Consider the following 15,898-nt stretch of genomic DNA (forward strand, 5'->3'; position numbering starts at 1 on the left):
TTTTACAATAACAGCAAAAATGAGGCTAATAATCTTCACTGTTATAATAGGGTAAATCAGACAGCAACTTATGGCATCTGCACATGTGTACTTAAATCAGAAATCCTGAAGTTGCTGTCAGAGGCACTTTGCTCTTCCACAGGGCGTGCTGTAATGGTACTCACTGTTGGACTCAGCATGGAAACGAATACAATGGTATGAACCTGGGGAGCTTTTCCAATAGCTCTGCAGTAAAGAGGGTAGAAACTAGGACTGGTGCATTCAGAATAGAGTTTGTAACAGCATAATAAGTGATAATTGATAAATGATAAGCCAGCAACATCTCTGGCCCTAAGAAATTAATTTCTTTCAGATGATTCCTTCAGAGGGTAATTAGTGTTGGAAATTGTTTTTAAAACTTAGAAGATTTGTTTTACTTTTTCTTACCATCGCCTTTTCTCTCTATGTTAATCCAGTTTATATTTTTCAATCTTTATTTTGCTTTCTGTACATGAATTAAGTATAATTTAGATTGTTTGCTTTATACACCCTACTTTAAACTCTGAGTAGCTCAGTGCGAATTCATCAAACTATTTGGTTGAAGAGCCATGCTGTTTCTGGCCCTGCTCATCTCCTGTAGAGGGCACTGCACTTGATCAGATGTTCAATTTGAGCAAGCCTCCATTCTAAAACCACAACAGCTTTGTGGGCAGCAGTCCATGAGGTGAATGATCAGTGCTGTTTGTAAAACGTAAACTTTTACCCCTGACAGGTCGTGGGAATTCTGAGAAACAATAAGAGAATACTCAAAGCTCAAATTAAACACTAAAACTCAAACTTAACACTAATACTAAACCTTTACCAGGCTTGAACAATACAATACACCCTAGGTTGAATAGTTTTCATAAATCTCAACCACAAATTTCAATTAAAATATGATTAAGTCATTTCAAAAATATTCCAGCTTATTACATGTTCATTTTTTGCTGACCACAAAATCCAAACTATTAACTTAAATGGGGACAGGGCAGGATGAATTTAATGTCCTTGTACCAGGTCATACTGGTCTCTCTTGCTTTCTGCAAGAAATTAGCAAAATTTAGAGATCCTCTGTATAATGAGACTACATAAGAAGATCATTATTTGTATTAAAACTCTATTCCAACAACATAATATAAATGTAACCATGTGCAAAAGCTATTACAATTAGATGCACTGAATTATTAATTATGTAAATAACCTTACATAACAGTTCTAATTCACAATATTTCATAAGACACACCACTTTTTATTGTAATTTTGTTTTGCTTTGTCAGTGACTAAATTAATTTTATTGATGGGGGCTGCCACTTGTTCAATTTTTGAGTGGGTTTCTGAAAATTTTGATAAACATAAACCAGACATGATAATTTCGATTCCAAATAATACTTTTCTTAAAATTCCACTTAATTCTGTGCTTTATGAAGTGAATTAATTCATTACCCATTATTTTCCAATGGATTTTAATCAGCTAAGAAAACTAGAATTGAAATCATAATGACATTCCCTGATTCAGCCCTCTCCTGCCCACTTTGAGCTTAGTCTCACCCCCTTTCCTCAGCCCTGTCCTGAATATATATCCCAATCTCTGCTTCAGCCCAGTTGTGCCTAGGTTCAGATTTAGAATTGGAAATTAATAGATTTGATGCCTACAGATCTGTACAGTTGATCAGACGGTAATACAGAAAGTACAATTTATCAGAATCGTTAAAAATGAAAAATCAGGGAAATCTCATTTGCATTGCAAATCACACCTCACACTTATATCACCAATAGACCTGTATTTACAATCCACAGGTGAAATTATGGATCCTGACTATGGAGACTGTATGCAGTGTGGAGAAGGATGTGAGAAGTGCATATTAGGTAAGCTGTTACATAGAATTATATAGAAACTACAACATGGAAACAGGCCATTTGGCCCAGCCAGTCCAATTGGTGCTTTTCCTCCTACAAGCGGTCCTAATCCTATATATCTGCACTCTTCTCATATCCAATTAACTGATCCATCCACTAGCTTTTGATGTGTCTGACTCATTGCTGAAAGCTCTGCTGGTAGAAAAATAGTCTATTCTTTTCTGAGTAGAGTTACTCCTTTTAAGTAGCTGATTAATAAGTGTTGATTTCTTAAGCACACTAAATTTTTAAAAATCAGAGCTTGCATCCATTTTTTGTTATAGAAACCAAATGCGCTGAATTCATGTATAAAATTGCAATTGAGTGTCACATGTTCAGTGCAGTCTTAAGCAATAGGTCATCATTATTCTTATTTTATAAACACAAATCAGGTTATTTTTCATCAAAATGCGTTAATATAACACTTCATTATTTTCTCTAACAATTGAGTAACCAGGATAAATATCACATTATAGACCTTTTAAAAATGTTTGTTATTCCAGACTGTTCTTTGTTATAAGTTAAATGAATATTTTTCTTTCAGTAAATTTGTTTTATGTTGCCACCTTTTTTTTTGAAGATAATATCAAAAAATGCAATGACTAAAAATAGTTTAACCAAATCCTTAGCACTGCGGCACAATGTAATGCTCTTAAAATAAGGAATGGTATTTCTGCATACTCTTGAGTTGTGTGGCCCAGATATGTGGATAAAAAGATTACATCACATAGGAGTGCAAAATATTACATTTAGCTGTTCAGTTTTTTTTTGACAATAGTTCCTAACTATCATTAAATTAGGTACAAGTACTATTTAACCAAGTCAGAAGCTATGATACCTGTAAGGTACACCTGTGAGTCTACTCCTTCGATTAAAAAACATGTTACAATATTTTGGAATGAATGTATCATAACTGTTCTCTCACATCCCAATAACAGGTTTTTGTTCAACCTGTAGAGTTTCTATTCGATCCAACATGCTTATTAACTTTGTGTGTTCAAAAGGATGCAGTTAGAGATGGTTCACGTGAGATACCTTGTATTTTCTTTTACCATATGCATCAGTAGGAGAACTGCTGATTGGTTGCAGGTTTTAAACCAATTAGAATTTTTCAGAAATCTTATTCAAAAAGAGCACTGTAGCTTTTTACTCTTTCTGGAGGTAATGGCTGCTGCTGGGAAAGGACTCTACAGCTATCAACTGCCTTCCAGTATTCATCCAAGTGCCCATTCTGAATGAATAAACCTTGTACAGTGCTGTTTGCTCATTACAGGTATCATAGCTCAGCCTAATCCTGTTCTGACTGGGCACCCACTCTTGCATTTTATAGAAGTCACTGGACAGAGAACAGGAGCAGTAATCCTAGCTGAAATTTTTCGACCCTTCCCTAGAACCAAAGGGACTGAAGCCATTTTGCAGATGATATGAAACTTGGAAGCATTGCAACCTGTAAGAAGGGTAGTGCAGAACTTCAAAAGGACATAGACAAGTTGGTGGAATGGGTGGACAAGTGGCAGATTAAATTTAATGCAAAAGAATGTGAAGTGATTCATTTTAATAGGGAGAGATAATACTAAATAAATGATACAATTAAAAAAAGGAGGTGCAGGAGCAGAGGGACCTGGGTGTATAGGTGCATAAGTCATTGAACGTAACAGGACAGGTTGAGAGCGCAGTTAATAAAGTATACAGTATCCTAGGGTTTGTTCATAGGGGCATAGAATACAAAGCAGAACAGTTATGTTAAACTTGTATAAAACTTTGTTTTGGCCTCAAGTGGAGTATTGCGTCCAGTTCTGGCGTCACAGTTTAGGAAAGACCTGAAGGTATTAGAGAGTGTGCAAAAAAGATTCACAAGTGTTCCAAGGATGAGGGCCTTCAGCTACGTAGATAGATAGATTGGAGAAGTTGGCACTGTTTTGTTTGGACTGTTTCCTTGGAAGGGCTAGAGGAGATTTGACAGAGATACTCAAAATCATGAGGGTTCTGGACAGAGTAGATGGGAAGAAAGTGTTGCCAATGATGGAAAGATTGAGAACCAGAGGGCACAGATTTAAGGTGATTGGTAAAAGAAGCAATGGAAACATGAGAAATTTGTTCAAGCTGTGAAGGATTAAGATATAGAATGTGCTGCCTGAGAGTGTAATGGTTGCATGTCCAATCAAGGCATTCAATAGAGAATTGAATTATTATCTGAAAAGAAAAAATGTGCAGGGTTATGGGGAGAAGGCAGGGAAATGACACTAAGTGAATTGTTCATTCAGAGAGCTGGTGCAGAGATGACAGGCTGCATAGCGTCTTGTGCCATAGCAATCCTGTGATTCTGTGATTTTAGAGTCCTTGCACACCTAATTGAGAAGAGCTAATTCAGCAAAGACTTTCCAAGCCTGTACAGCTCAGTCCCACACTGGGCAACTCATTTGGTTTATTTCGGACAGAAAGAATATCAGCGGAGTAGATACAATTCAAACTATTTTGATTATAACCTATTAGAAGATGTTAAAGAAAGGAAAGATCTTTATTTATATTGTGCCTTTCATGACCTCAAAGCTTCCCAAAGTGCTTCATGCTGTTGCAACATGGGGAAACGTGACAGACAATTTGCAATGGCAAGCTCCCACAAACAGCAACGTGATAATGACCAATCCGTTTTAGTGTTGCTGGGTGAGGGATAAATATTGGTCAAGACACTGGAGAGAACTCCCCTGCTCTTGTTCAAAATAGTGCTGCAGCATCTTTTACGCCCATTTGAGAGTGCAGATGGGACTTCGGTTTGTCATCTCATCTGAAAGTCGATAGATGGTTTTCATGAGTTCAACTTCAAACTAAGAATAGTCCAGTGGCAAAACAGCACATATTGTTATTATGTGGAACATACAGCCCCATTCCAGAGACTTGTGCACATAATCTAGGCTGACACTCCAGTGTAGTATTGAGTGAGTGTAACACTGTCAGAGGTGCACCTTTGTAATGAGGCGTTAAAATGAGGGCCCGCTAGCCCCTTCTTCAGGTTTTAAAATCTGCAAAGATTGGTCCATTTACGGATGTTAGGATTCACTTAGTCCTGAAAGCTCTAGGTGGAAATTGGATGCCATCTAGTGGCAAAATATCACAAATCACCATGAAATATTATTAGAAAAATGAAAAGAAAGCCAGCCACTGAACATTTGAAATAAAAAAAGCAGAAAGTGCAGGAGATATACAGTTAGCATCCGTAAAGAGAGGATGGGCAGAATTCTGCCATCCGGGACTTAGTCCTGTGGTGGCGGCGGAGGCAGGGAGTGTCTCCCGCTGCGGAGGTCAACGGGAAGCCACCACATATCTTTCGGCCCCAACATAATTAATTATGCATCCTGGGGTTTTGCGCCGTATTCCATTGTGGGGCACCATATTTAAAAGGTGCCTGGACATCCACAATGTCAGACCCAAAACAGAGAGATGTCTGCAAGGTCATCCACCAGCCCTGCTCCGAAATTTGGTGGCACCTTCCTGCACGTCCTCCTGGACCATGTCGAGGTGCGCAGGAATATGCTGTACCTGCCTGATGGGAGGAGGAAGCCAAGCAGGGATACCAATGCCGCATGGGCGCAGGTGGCAGATGCCACCAGTGCCTAGAGGGTGCACAAAAGGTCAGCAACACAGTGCCAAAAGAGGTTGAATGACCTTATTCACTCCGCCAGGGTAAGTCTCATCATATGGTCGCAGAAATCACAAAGACTCTAATATGTCAGGGTCCAAGGCTCAGTGGCAATGGCATGTCCTGCCTTACAGCCCCACTTCAGTGCATCCACACTGCGGTGGAGTGACCACTGTGCCTCCTTTACCCGTCAGCAGACATGGAACACAGCATGGAAGGGGGGTGGGGGTTGGTTGTGGGGGAAGGAAGGGGATCCGTCTTAGCCGTAGAGGGAACCAGCAACCTTCACAAATCACATGCCTGTCTGAGCCTTCCCCTTGCATGTGGATTTGCTCAGCGCACTGGAGGGAGCTGGTCCACAACCCTTCTGCCGAATTCGCAACAGTGATGACATGCCACAAAAGCAGGCTATCCTACGAGGGGAGGTATGATAAATGAACCAATTTCACTGCTCCAATTCGCGCATCATTCAACTCCTCACAAACATGTTATCTTCTTTGAGCAGGAGAAGCTCTGTCACAACACGGAGAACATGAGAAGACAGGGTGGGGTGGGGAGGGGGCGACCATTTGTCAGGTCTCTAACACAATTCAAAGAGAGGGCATCTGAGCTCACAGGACTGGAGTAGGACAGAGCAATTGACAATGGGGAGTTCATTCTTGGCCTTCCACCTAGTAGATTCATCCATTCAATGCAAACCTGAGGGTCAAATGTGCATCCATGTTGGAGGCAGCTGATGCTGCCATTTGCACTCTTCTATCTCACTCACGGGTGCCTCCAGGAAGAGACTAAAGCCCAAGGAGGAGGAGGAGACTCCTTATTAGGTGTCAGCCCCAGCCCAGAGATATGCCAGGTTGGAGCAGAAGAAGAGAGCTCCACATGTGCAGAGGGGTCACAGCGGTCACTTGCATTCTCCACTAGCTCAGGAACACACACCTCAGTGGGTATTAGTGATAGTTTAGAAAGGGTCTCACAATCTGGTGGTCACTGCACAGACATGTGTCCGCAGCAGGAGGAGGCAGGTTCAGCGAGCTCCCCGGCGCTCGGGGGACTGCAGGGGAAGAGGCATTTGTGAGGCCCGAGTCAGATGACGAGCCTCTGGAATCGGGCTTCCAACTCATGGTGGAGAGTCAGCAGAAGGCGGGAGAACATCACACGAAGCTGGTGGAAATCCTCAACAGAGTGGCACGTGAGCCAGAGGAGTCCGTCCGACTGCTCTCTGATGAAGTGGTGCCCACATGTACACATATGGAGGTCTCCATTGGGAGGATGGTGGGCATCACGGAGACCCTGGTCCAGCAGAATTCCCAGTTTCTGCCAGAGATGCGTGCAGATCTGCAGTCCATCACCATTGCCATGGGTGAGTTCATGTAGTGGCTACGCGAGAGGGGAATGGTGCACTGCAAAGTTCCTCCAGGTGCTCCTTCCCCTCAAGGAGTCAGGCCAGGACCCTAGGGCACCTGAAGGGAGGAGGAGTGGCAGCTGGACAGTCCTGGGCTTGATTCCCAGGACTCTTAGAAGTTGTCTGCTTCCTCCGAATACCCTTTGCCCTGTGACTCTTTCAACCTCACCCTCTGTCACTGCAGAGGGAGCAGCTGGCCCACAGGGGGACAGCCAAAATAAGCCGGGGCCCTCAAGGCTTCGGCTTTCCAGAGGATGGCTGCCAAAGTCATCAAGGGCAACAGGCAAACAACTCCAAAGGCTTCCTCCACCGCTGATGCGGATGTCAGGGTAGCACCTAGAAGAAGAAGTGGTAGGCAACATAAAATCAAGAAATTTCGATCTCAAGTGGTTTCACGGGTGAACACTGTCACTGCACTAGCTGCAAATATATTCGCTCTTATTAAATAATGTCTGCTGTCATTCAGGGTCATTATATATGCTTTCTGAGACCTCACCACCCCCCCCCCCCCCCCCGACCCCCCCCCCCCCCACCCCCTCCCCACACCCCACCAACCCCATCTGCCCCCTACATTAGCAGTTCAGCTACACACAGCCAGATCATGAGTGATTCTGGAAGGAGAAGTGTCTGTGGCAGAGCCTTCTGGAGCCTTGTGCAAGCACTTTCCCATGCACATGCAGCCTTCATCCATCACACTGATCTCATTGTCCTGAACACTTTCAAAGCTGCCTTTTGTTTTATTTTATCATGGGATGTGGGCATCGCTGCCTAAGCCAGCATTTATTGCCTATCCCTAATTGCCCTTATTTAGAAAACATTTAAGAGTTACCACATTGATGTGGGTCTGGAGTCACAAGTAGGCCAGTCCAGGTAAGGACGGCAGATTTCCTTCCCTAAAGGACATTAGTGAACCAGATGGGTTTTTACAACAATCGACAATGGTTCCGTGGTCATCATCAGACTTATAATTCCAGATTTTTATTGAATTCAGATTTCACCATCTGCCATGGTGGAATTTGAACCCAGGTCGTCAGAGCATTACCCTGGGACTCAGAAATACTAGTCCAATGACCGCCTTCCCCTGCTGGGATTCATTTTCAATTGTCCAGCTGAACTGACCTGTATCTCTGCCCACCCACTGATCAGACTCACATGCAGCTCCATCCAACACAAGGCTCCACTCACTTCTGATATTGCAAGAATGGCAGTAGTCAGATTTCTGATGAGGCCCCCCCCACAACCATTTCCCCTTCCCCAGTCACCCATGTCCTTTCCCCATAACAATAGACCACCCCCAGCATAACAATTGATCTCCCCACCGTCACTTTCCAGCCTGAACCCTACTCATTCCAGGATGTCCAGGTGAACGTGTATGTTCCCTACCTTCCAAAGAGCCTCACCGCCATCCATGTTGACCTCCCCAACCACCTCCTTCCCACCCCCAGGAACCATGTTTGCCTCCATGTCCTCACCAACCACCATCGCCACCTCTTCCATCATTAGACACACCCTCCCACGCTACTGGCTCCCTCTGCCCCTTGTCACTCTAACCATCCCATCCAGTCACGTCCACCATTCGCTCTCCAGCAGGCAAATCATTGATTCCACAAACCCCTCCCTTACACATTCACCTGGACATTCCACCTCCACTTACACCTTCCTCCCCCCTATACTCCTTCCTCCCCTCTTACTCCTTGCTCCACCCTCACTCTTTCCTTCCTCCGTGCTCCCTCTTCCCCCTCCGGACCCTTCTCAACTCCAAACTCCCTCCTCCCCCCGTACTCCCTCCTCCCCCCTGGATCCCTTCCTCCCATTGAACTCCGTCCCTTACACCTTCCCCTCCCCCTTACACCTATCTCCCCACTTGCACCATTCTGCCTCATTACATCTTCCCCCCACCGAACTCCCACCTTCCACCTTAACCCCCCGACGCCTTCGCTGCCCCCCATCTTCACCCACCTGTGACACCTTGGCCCCCCCTTCCCATTTTCAGCCACCCGACACTTTCGTCCACCCTCATCTTCACCCTACCCTGCCTAAGACCTTCCTCTCCCACTCACACCTGGGCCTTCCTCTTCCCCAACCCCTCCCAGCTCGCCACATCCTTACCAGCCTACGGCGAAGTCCATAAAGTTCCGAAGCAGGGCTGAAGCATCAGCGAAGTCCATGAAGATCTGAAACCTCTGCGGCCGAAGCTGCTGCGTTGAGACATCCCACCTCCCGAGAGCTGCTTCACGGCGGAGCCATGTGCATGAGGATCCACCCGTCATGCGATGCACGTCTTCCTCCAGGGTCCGGTAGCTGTAAGCCTCCAGCATCACCTTCTCCTCGGATGTCCGCGATCTGAGTAAAGTCCTAAAGTTAAGCCCCGACTTTTGCACCTTTTGCACTTTTGCTTGTCCAGATTTGTTCCGGACTGGTGTGTTTTCCCGCTGGCATAACAATGAATCAGGGCATGCAATTCCAGTGTGGCCTTCATTTGCATCCTATTAGCAGGATGCAAATTGGCGTCAAGCCAGTCTCCAGCGGGATTCCTGATCCGTCATGGCAGACAGCATTGGAAGATTCCACTGATAATACACGCTGGCGTGAAACCAATTTATGGGCCTCCCACCAAATTCTCCCCCTGAGCCCAGCATTGATCCTGCAGGCAGGAGGCATGGGAGAATTCCAGCTGATGAGTTACAATATTTCAGCTTCCATATTTCACTTCCTGTTGGAAAAAGATTTGCCTGATATCTTAATGCTCTGAGAGAAAATATAATTTAAACTATTTGCAAGTCTAAGGCCAGAAAAACTAAGTTAATTTTTATAAAATAAATAAGATTCAATATCTTCCAAACAGTGTTTCAGAAAGAATTTAATGTATTTCTGTTGACCTGAATGGAAACAATATTCAGGAGAGATGTAACATGAGTTCCCTTTCAGTATCATCTGTTTTACATTATTGTACAAAATCAGTATCTAGCCCAATTTGATTAATAGGCTTGTGCTTTGGTGCAAAGAGCTACATAGTCTGGAACAAAGGGCATATTTAAAAATAAATTACTGCTTAAAAGCTAACAATTCTAATTTCTGAAAACTACAGTCTTTTCCACAGCATTTTTTTTTGCTCTAAAACTAAGGTTGGTGAAATAAGAAATAAAAGAGTGAATAATTTTCATGTCATTATAGATGCAACTTTACACACCTTAATCGAAATGTAAGTCATGTGCTTTAGGAAAGGATAGGAGTTTTCAACAAGGTCACAATGTCTATTTTACAGGTTAGCCATGGTTAGTCATCCACCTCAGGAGGTGGGTTAGGCTGACCATGATGGAATAAATTATACATGGTCTGTGGAAAAAGTAGAGTAAACCATCTTCAGCTGCTTCATCAATGACCTTCCTTCCATCATAAGATCAGAAGTGGGGATGTTTGCTGATGATTGCACAGCACAATGTTCAGCACCATTCGCGACACCTCATTTACTGATGCAGTCCATGTCCAAATGCAGCATGACCTGGACAATATCTAGGCTTGGGCTGACAAGTGGCAAGTAATATTCGCACTACACAAGTGCCAGGAAATGACCATCTCCAACAAGAGAGAATCTAACCATCGCCCCTTGATGTTCAATGGCATTACCATCGCTGAATCCCCCAATATCAACACCCTGGATGTTACCATTGACCAGAAACTGAACTGGACTAGCCATATAAATACTGTGACTACAAGGGCAGGTCAGAGGCTAGGAATCATGCAACGAATAACTCACCTCCTGTCTCCCCAAAGCCTGTCCACTATCACAAGAAGCTTGACACCATCCAGGACAAAGCAGCCCGCTTGATTGGCACCACATCCACAACATTCACTCTCTCCACCACCGACACACAATAGCAGCAGTGTGTGCCATCTACAAGATGCATTGCAGGAACTCACCAAGGCTGCTTCGACACCAATTTCAAATCCACGACCACTACCGTCTAAAAGGACAAGGGCAGCAGATAGATGGGAACACCACCACCTGGAAGTTCCTCTCCAATATATATCGCCATTCCTTCACTGTCGCTGGGTCAAAATCCTGGAACTCCCTTCCTAACAGCACTGTGGGTGTTCCTACACCACATGGAGTGCAGCGGTTCAAGAAGGCAGCTCACCATCACCTTCTCAAGGGCAACTAGGGATGGGCAATAAATGCTGGCCCAGTCAGCGAAGCCCACATCCCATGGATGAATTTTTTTAAAAGTGACCTATGTGGTCTTTATTTTTTTAATATTTTCATGACAAAAAACAGCAGGAGTTGATTTAAAAAATGATATGAAGAGGGCTGGTTACTATACATCTAAGTATGGCACAGAATCATTGCCAGTCATTTGCTGTTCCATTCCAAATTTGAGCTGCAGTGTTACCTGGTGTCTAGTAACCATGGAATGGCAGCAGATCAGACGATATGTTTAGTAACACCAGAACTGAAAAATGTGACTGTGATTATTTTTTCTTTATAAATCTGCTCTCAGCCCTTTTGCTTTCACAGATCCGAAAACAATTTCTCCTCTATGGTTATCTATGTGCTTGCATTGTCTGGTTTAGCATCCTCAGCAGTACTATAATGTAGAATTCAGGAGAAGTACCCAGTAAAAGCAGGAAAGATCGGGAATCGATTTAAAAACTGGAGATGTAACTTTACTGAATTAAATTTTAAAAATAGTCCAGTGAAGTTGTTGAAAAGTGCCTGTCTTTCACTGGAAGCAAGTAAATATTACAAATGAAATGATTGCTACTGCTGGCTGTCTTGATGGACAGTAAACTGATGCCTAATGGAGAATTCATCGATTTGATGTCTGTATTAAAAGCTAGAAAACTGACTAACAATTGGTGCATTGTTGAGGCAATGGCATGCAAATTACATTCATTTGCACAACGTGCCACAATACTAGAGTCTGTCTTTAACAAAACAAGAAAAGACCATTAAGTTCGTGCTTTCTTCAACCTATATTGAATACAGAATACTTACTCAATTTACCATCTGAATTAAATTTGGAATTTGAACCCCACCTCACAACAGGTGGAAGAGGGTTGAGAGGATATGTTAAAAATATAAAAATGTGTAACTTGTAATTGAGTGGCCACATATGCCCATGCCTTCATTTTTAACATGATGGTTTGTATGGCATGTCTGTGACCCATTCTCATTCTAATATTTAAATCAGGCACTCACAGTGTGGTTGGGAAACTAATTTAAAGTTACCGCTGGCCGACCATATTTCCCAGGGCTCGAGAAACCTGGCAGTAAAATGGAGGCAGGAGCAGCAGGATAAAACTGGCATTTTCTTTTTAGATCACTGCTTGTGCCCAAATCCTGCTGTTCTGCTTCATGATTTCTCCTGATCCACCTTCATCACATCCCCAACCCCAGCAATCGCTCTGATCGCTGATCTAATCCCTGCATTTTGCCCCACAATCTTTTCTGACTTTCCCTTTCTCCCAATTGCCAGTCCAGCATCCCCTCTCTTTTGCTCTGCTGCACTACTGGGAATTCTGGATTCTCCAACAGCCTTTCCCAAACCAACTCCCTCGTTCCTTCCTTGTAAATATCGTGGCCAAAGTTCTCAAGGTGTCACCTTCTCTTCAAAATGGAAATCAAGTCAAACTTGAGACCAGTTACCTTTCAGCAAGTGCCGTCCTGGACATTTTCACTCCCAGAAGGACAGAAATCATCAAGATGAAAGCAAAATACCTCAAATGTTGGAAACCTGAAACACAAACAGAAAATACTCAAAATAACCAAGAGGTCTGGCAGCAACTGTGGAGAAAGAAATAGGGTTAATATCTCAAGTCTGTCACCTTTCATTAGGAGTGGGGAAAGTTAGAAATGTAACAAGTTTTAAGGAAATAATGGTGGGGGTAGGGGTGGGGGTGGAAAAAGAACAAAAGGTCTAGTATAGGATGGAAGACAGGAGGGATTAATGACAAATGAGCTGGTGGGGCAGGGTCAAAGGGAGAGATAATGGGACAAGTAGAGGAAGAAAAGATGTGTCTGAAGGAAATATGAATGACAGAATGATGAACAGCTGCTGTCGGAAAGCAAAAACAAGAGAAAAACACGAGGTAAATCGAAGCCTGCAAAGATAACAAAAGAACAAAGAAAAATACAGCACAGGAACAGGCCCTTCGGCCCTCCAAGCCTACGCCGATCATATTGCCCGTCAACTAAAACATTTTGCACTTCTGGGGTCCATATCCCTCTATTCCCACCCTATTCATGTATTTGTCAAGCTGCATCTTAAACACCACTATCGTACCTGCTTCCACCACCTCCTCTGGCAGTGAATTCCAGACACTCACTACCCTCTGCGTAAAAAACTTGCCCCGCACATCACCTTTATAGTTTTCTCCTCTCACCTTAAATCTATGACCCTAGTAATTGACTCTTCCATCCTGGGAAAAAGCTTCTGACTATCTACTCTGTCCATGCCGCTCATAATTTTGTAAACTTCTATCAAGTCGCCCCTCAATCTCCGTCCCCCAGTGAGAACAATCCGAGTTTCTCCAGCCTCTCCTCATAGCTAATAACCTCCAGACCAGGCAGCATCCTGGTAAACCTCCTCTGCACCCTCTCCATTGCCTCCACATCCTTCTGGTAATGTGGTGACCAGAATTGCACGCAATATTCCAAGTGTGGCCTAACCAAGGTTCTATACAGCTGCAGCATGACTTCCCAGCTTTTATCCTCAATACCCCTGCCAATGAAGGCAAGCATGCCCTATGCCTTCCTGACTACCTTATCCACTTGCGTTGCCACTTTCAGTGACCTGTGGACCTGTACACCCAGATCCCTCTGCCCGTCGATGCACTTAAGGGTTCTGCCATTTACTGTATAATTCCTGCCTGTATTACACCTTTCAAAATGCATTACCTCGCATTTGTCCAGAAATAAAGCAAACAAAGTAGGGGAAGAGATTACGCTCTGAAATCTTTGAACTCAATCTTGTGTCCAAAAGGCTGTAAGATATCTAATTAATAGATGAGGTGCTGTTTCTCGAGCTTATATTGAGCTCCATTTGAACACTGCCAGAGGCTGAGGTCAGAGTAAGAGCAATTACACTGACTGGTGACGCCTTGGGGTAAATTCCAATCAGCCTCAGACAATAGACCTTAATAGGCCCTTAACTAGATCAGTTGACGACTTGCCACTTGTGGGTGAGCAGCCCTAATGGTCTCCATTCAACCTCTGGGAAAATGGCCCAGGGCTGGGATAGAGTTGACAAACTGGTATACCGCCTGATGGTAAGATTTTTTGTGCCGTCCCATCTCTATGCTCATTCCCATATGGGGCAAAAAATCCTGCCCCTAGATTCCCCACCCAGCAGGAATAATTTCTCTCTATCTAAGCCAGCTGTTCCCCTTAAAGTGTGAAAATTTTGTTCAAATCAACTCTTAACCTTCTGAATTCCAGGGAATGCAACTTCTATTTGTATAATCTCTCCTTGGAATTTAACCCTTGAAGTCTAGGGGAAGGATTTTCGGATCGGCGAGCAGGGGCAGGCCCCGCTCGCTGACGCGTAAAATGACACGCTGTGACGTCAGGCAGGTGTCCCGAGGTCACCGCGCGTCATTTAGATTTTCAGTTCAGCGGGTACACAGCCGACTCAGCCGTGCGCCTGCCGAACTGTCAAAGGCCTGTTAAAAACTAATTGAATTAATAAAATGAGCTGCCCGTCCAACCTTAAAGCTTTCAAATTTTTCATGGAACCTCATCCGCAGGCAGGATGAGGTTTCATGACATGTTTAAAAATTCAATTTAACATTTTTTTAAAATTAATTGAAATGTCCCAGCTCATGTGACACTGTCACATGAGGGGACATGTTTTAAAAGTTTTTAATTTCTTTATTTAAATGTTTAAAACTTAAACTAATCTCTCTGAGGCACCTCTGTGTCTCAGGGAGATTTCTGCGCTCTTTCGCATGCATGACACAACTCGGAATCCCCCCTCCACCTGCACAGGGAGCGCTCAGCACTTCCGGGTGCCCGTCACGCTGGGCGGGCCTTATTTGGCCCGCCCACGTAAAATGGTGGTGCAGACCGATTGGGTTTGCACCCGCCCCTGTACAACCACCCCCCCCACCCCCCATCCCAGCCCCAACGGGGAGAAAATTCTGCCCTAGGCTTCTATGCTGGTCTTCCTCCAAAGCCAATGTATCCTTCCTAACGTATTGTGCCCAGAACTGCTCACACTACTCCAGGTGTAGATTAAACAAGTCTTTATATACCCATAACATAACTTCTGCCCCCTTTATGTTCTAGTCCTGTAGATATAAAGGCTATAATTCCATTGGCTTTTTTGATTATTTTCTGTAGCTGCCCATGACATTTTAATGACCTATGTACGTGGACCTCCAAATCTCTTTGGAATTCCGCTATTTCCAGATTCTCACCATTTAGAAAACACCCTGCTTTACACAACCTAGGCTGATATTCTGTGGAATTTAGAAGGTTAAGGGGTGATATGATCAAAATGTTCAACATCAAAAGAACAGTCTATGTGGTCATTATCACACTGCAGTTTATGGGAGCTTGCTGAGTGCAAAATGGTTGCCACATTTCATATGTTACGATAGTGACTACACTTCAGAAATACATCATTCTATGGGTGTAAAGTGCTTTGAGATGTCCAGTGGTTGTAGGAAGCGCTATATAAATGCAAGTCCCTTTTCTTTTTTAGGTTCAAAGTAGATGGTCTCACCCTTACCACAGTTTTACCCGTTCACTTAATCTATTAATATCTTTCAGATCTGCTGAAAATTTTCAAAGTGTTCAGTCACTCTGTCCTTAATTATAGACTCTAGTAATTTCCTGACAACAGATGTTAAGGCTAACTATAAATCAATAATTCCCTCGTTTCTCTCACCTTTCTTAAATAGCGGAGTGACATGCCTTATATTCCAATCTAAAAGAAAAATTC

At 43.7% G+C, this 15,898-nt stretch overlaps 1 protein-coding gene across 1 annotated transcript in view; it reads left to right on the forward strand.

The window, feature by feature from the left end:
- The window catches only part of pcsk5b (proprotein convertase subtilisin/kexin type 5b), a 459,575-nt gene that overhangs the window by 363,964 nt on the left and 79,713 nt on the right, over positions 1–15,898 (forward strand). Inside the window, exon 24 of the mRNA XM_078567301.1 lies at positions 1,816–1,884. Coding sequence (XP_078423427.1) covers positions 1,816–1,884 — 69 coding nt within the window. The remainder of the gene's footprint in view (positions 1–1,815; positions 1,885–15,898) is intronic.

The sequence above is a fragment of the Cetorhinus maximus genome, chromosome 2, assembly GCF_964194155.1.
Source record: "Cetorhinus maximus chromosome 2, sCetMax3.hap1.1, whole genome shotgun sequence".
NCBI classification, from domain to species: domain Eukaryota; kingdom Metazoa; phylum Chordata; class Chondrichthyes; order Lamniformes; family Cetorhinidae; genus Cetorhinus; species Cetorhinus maximus.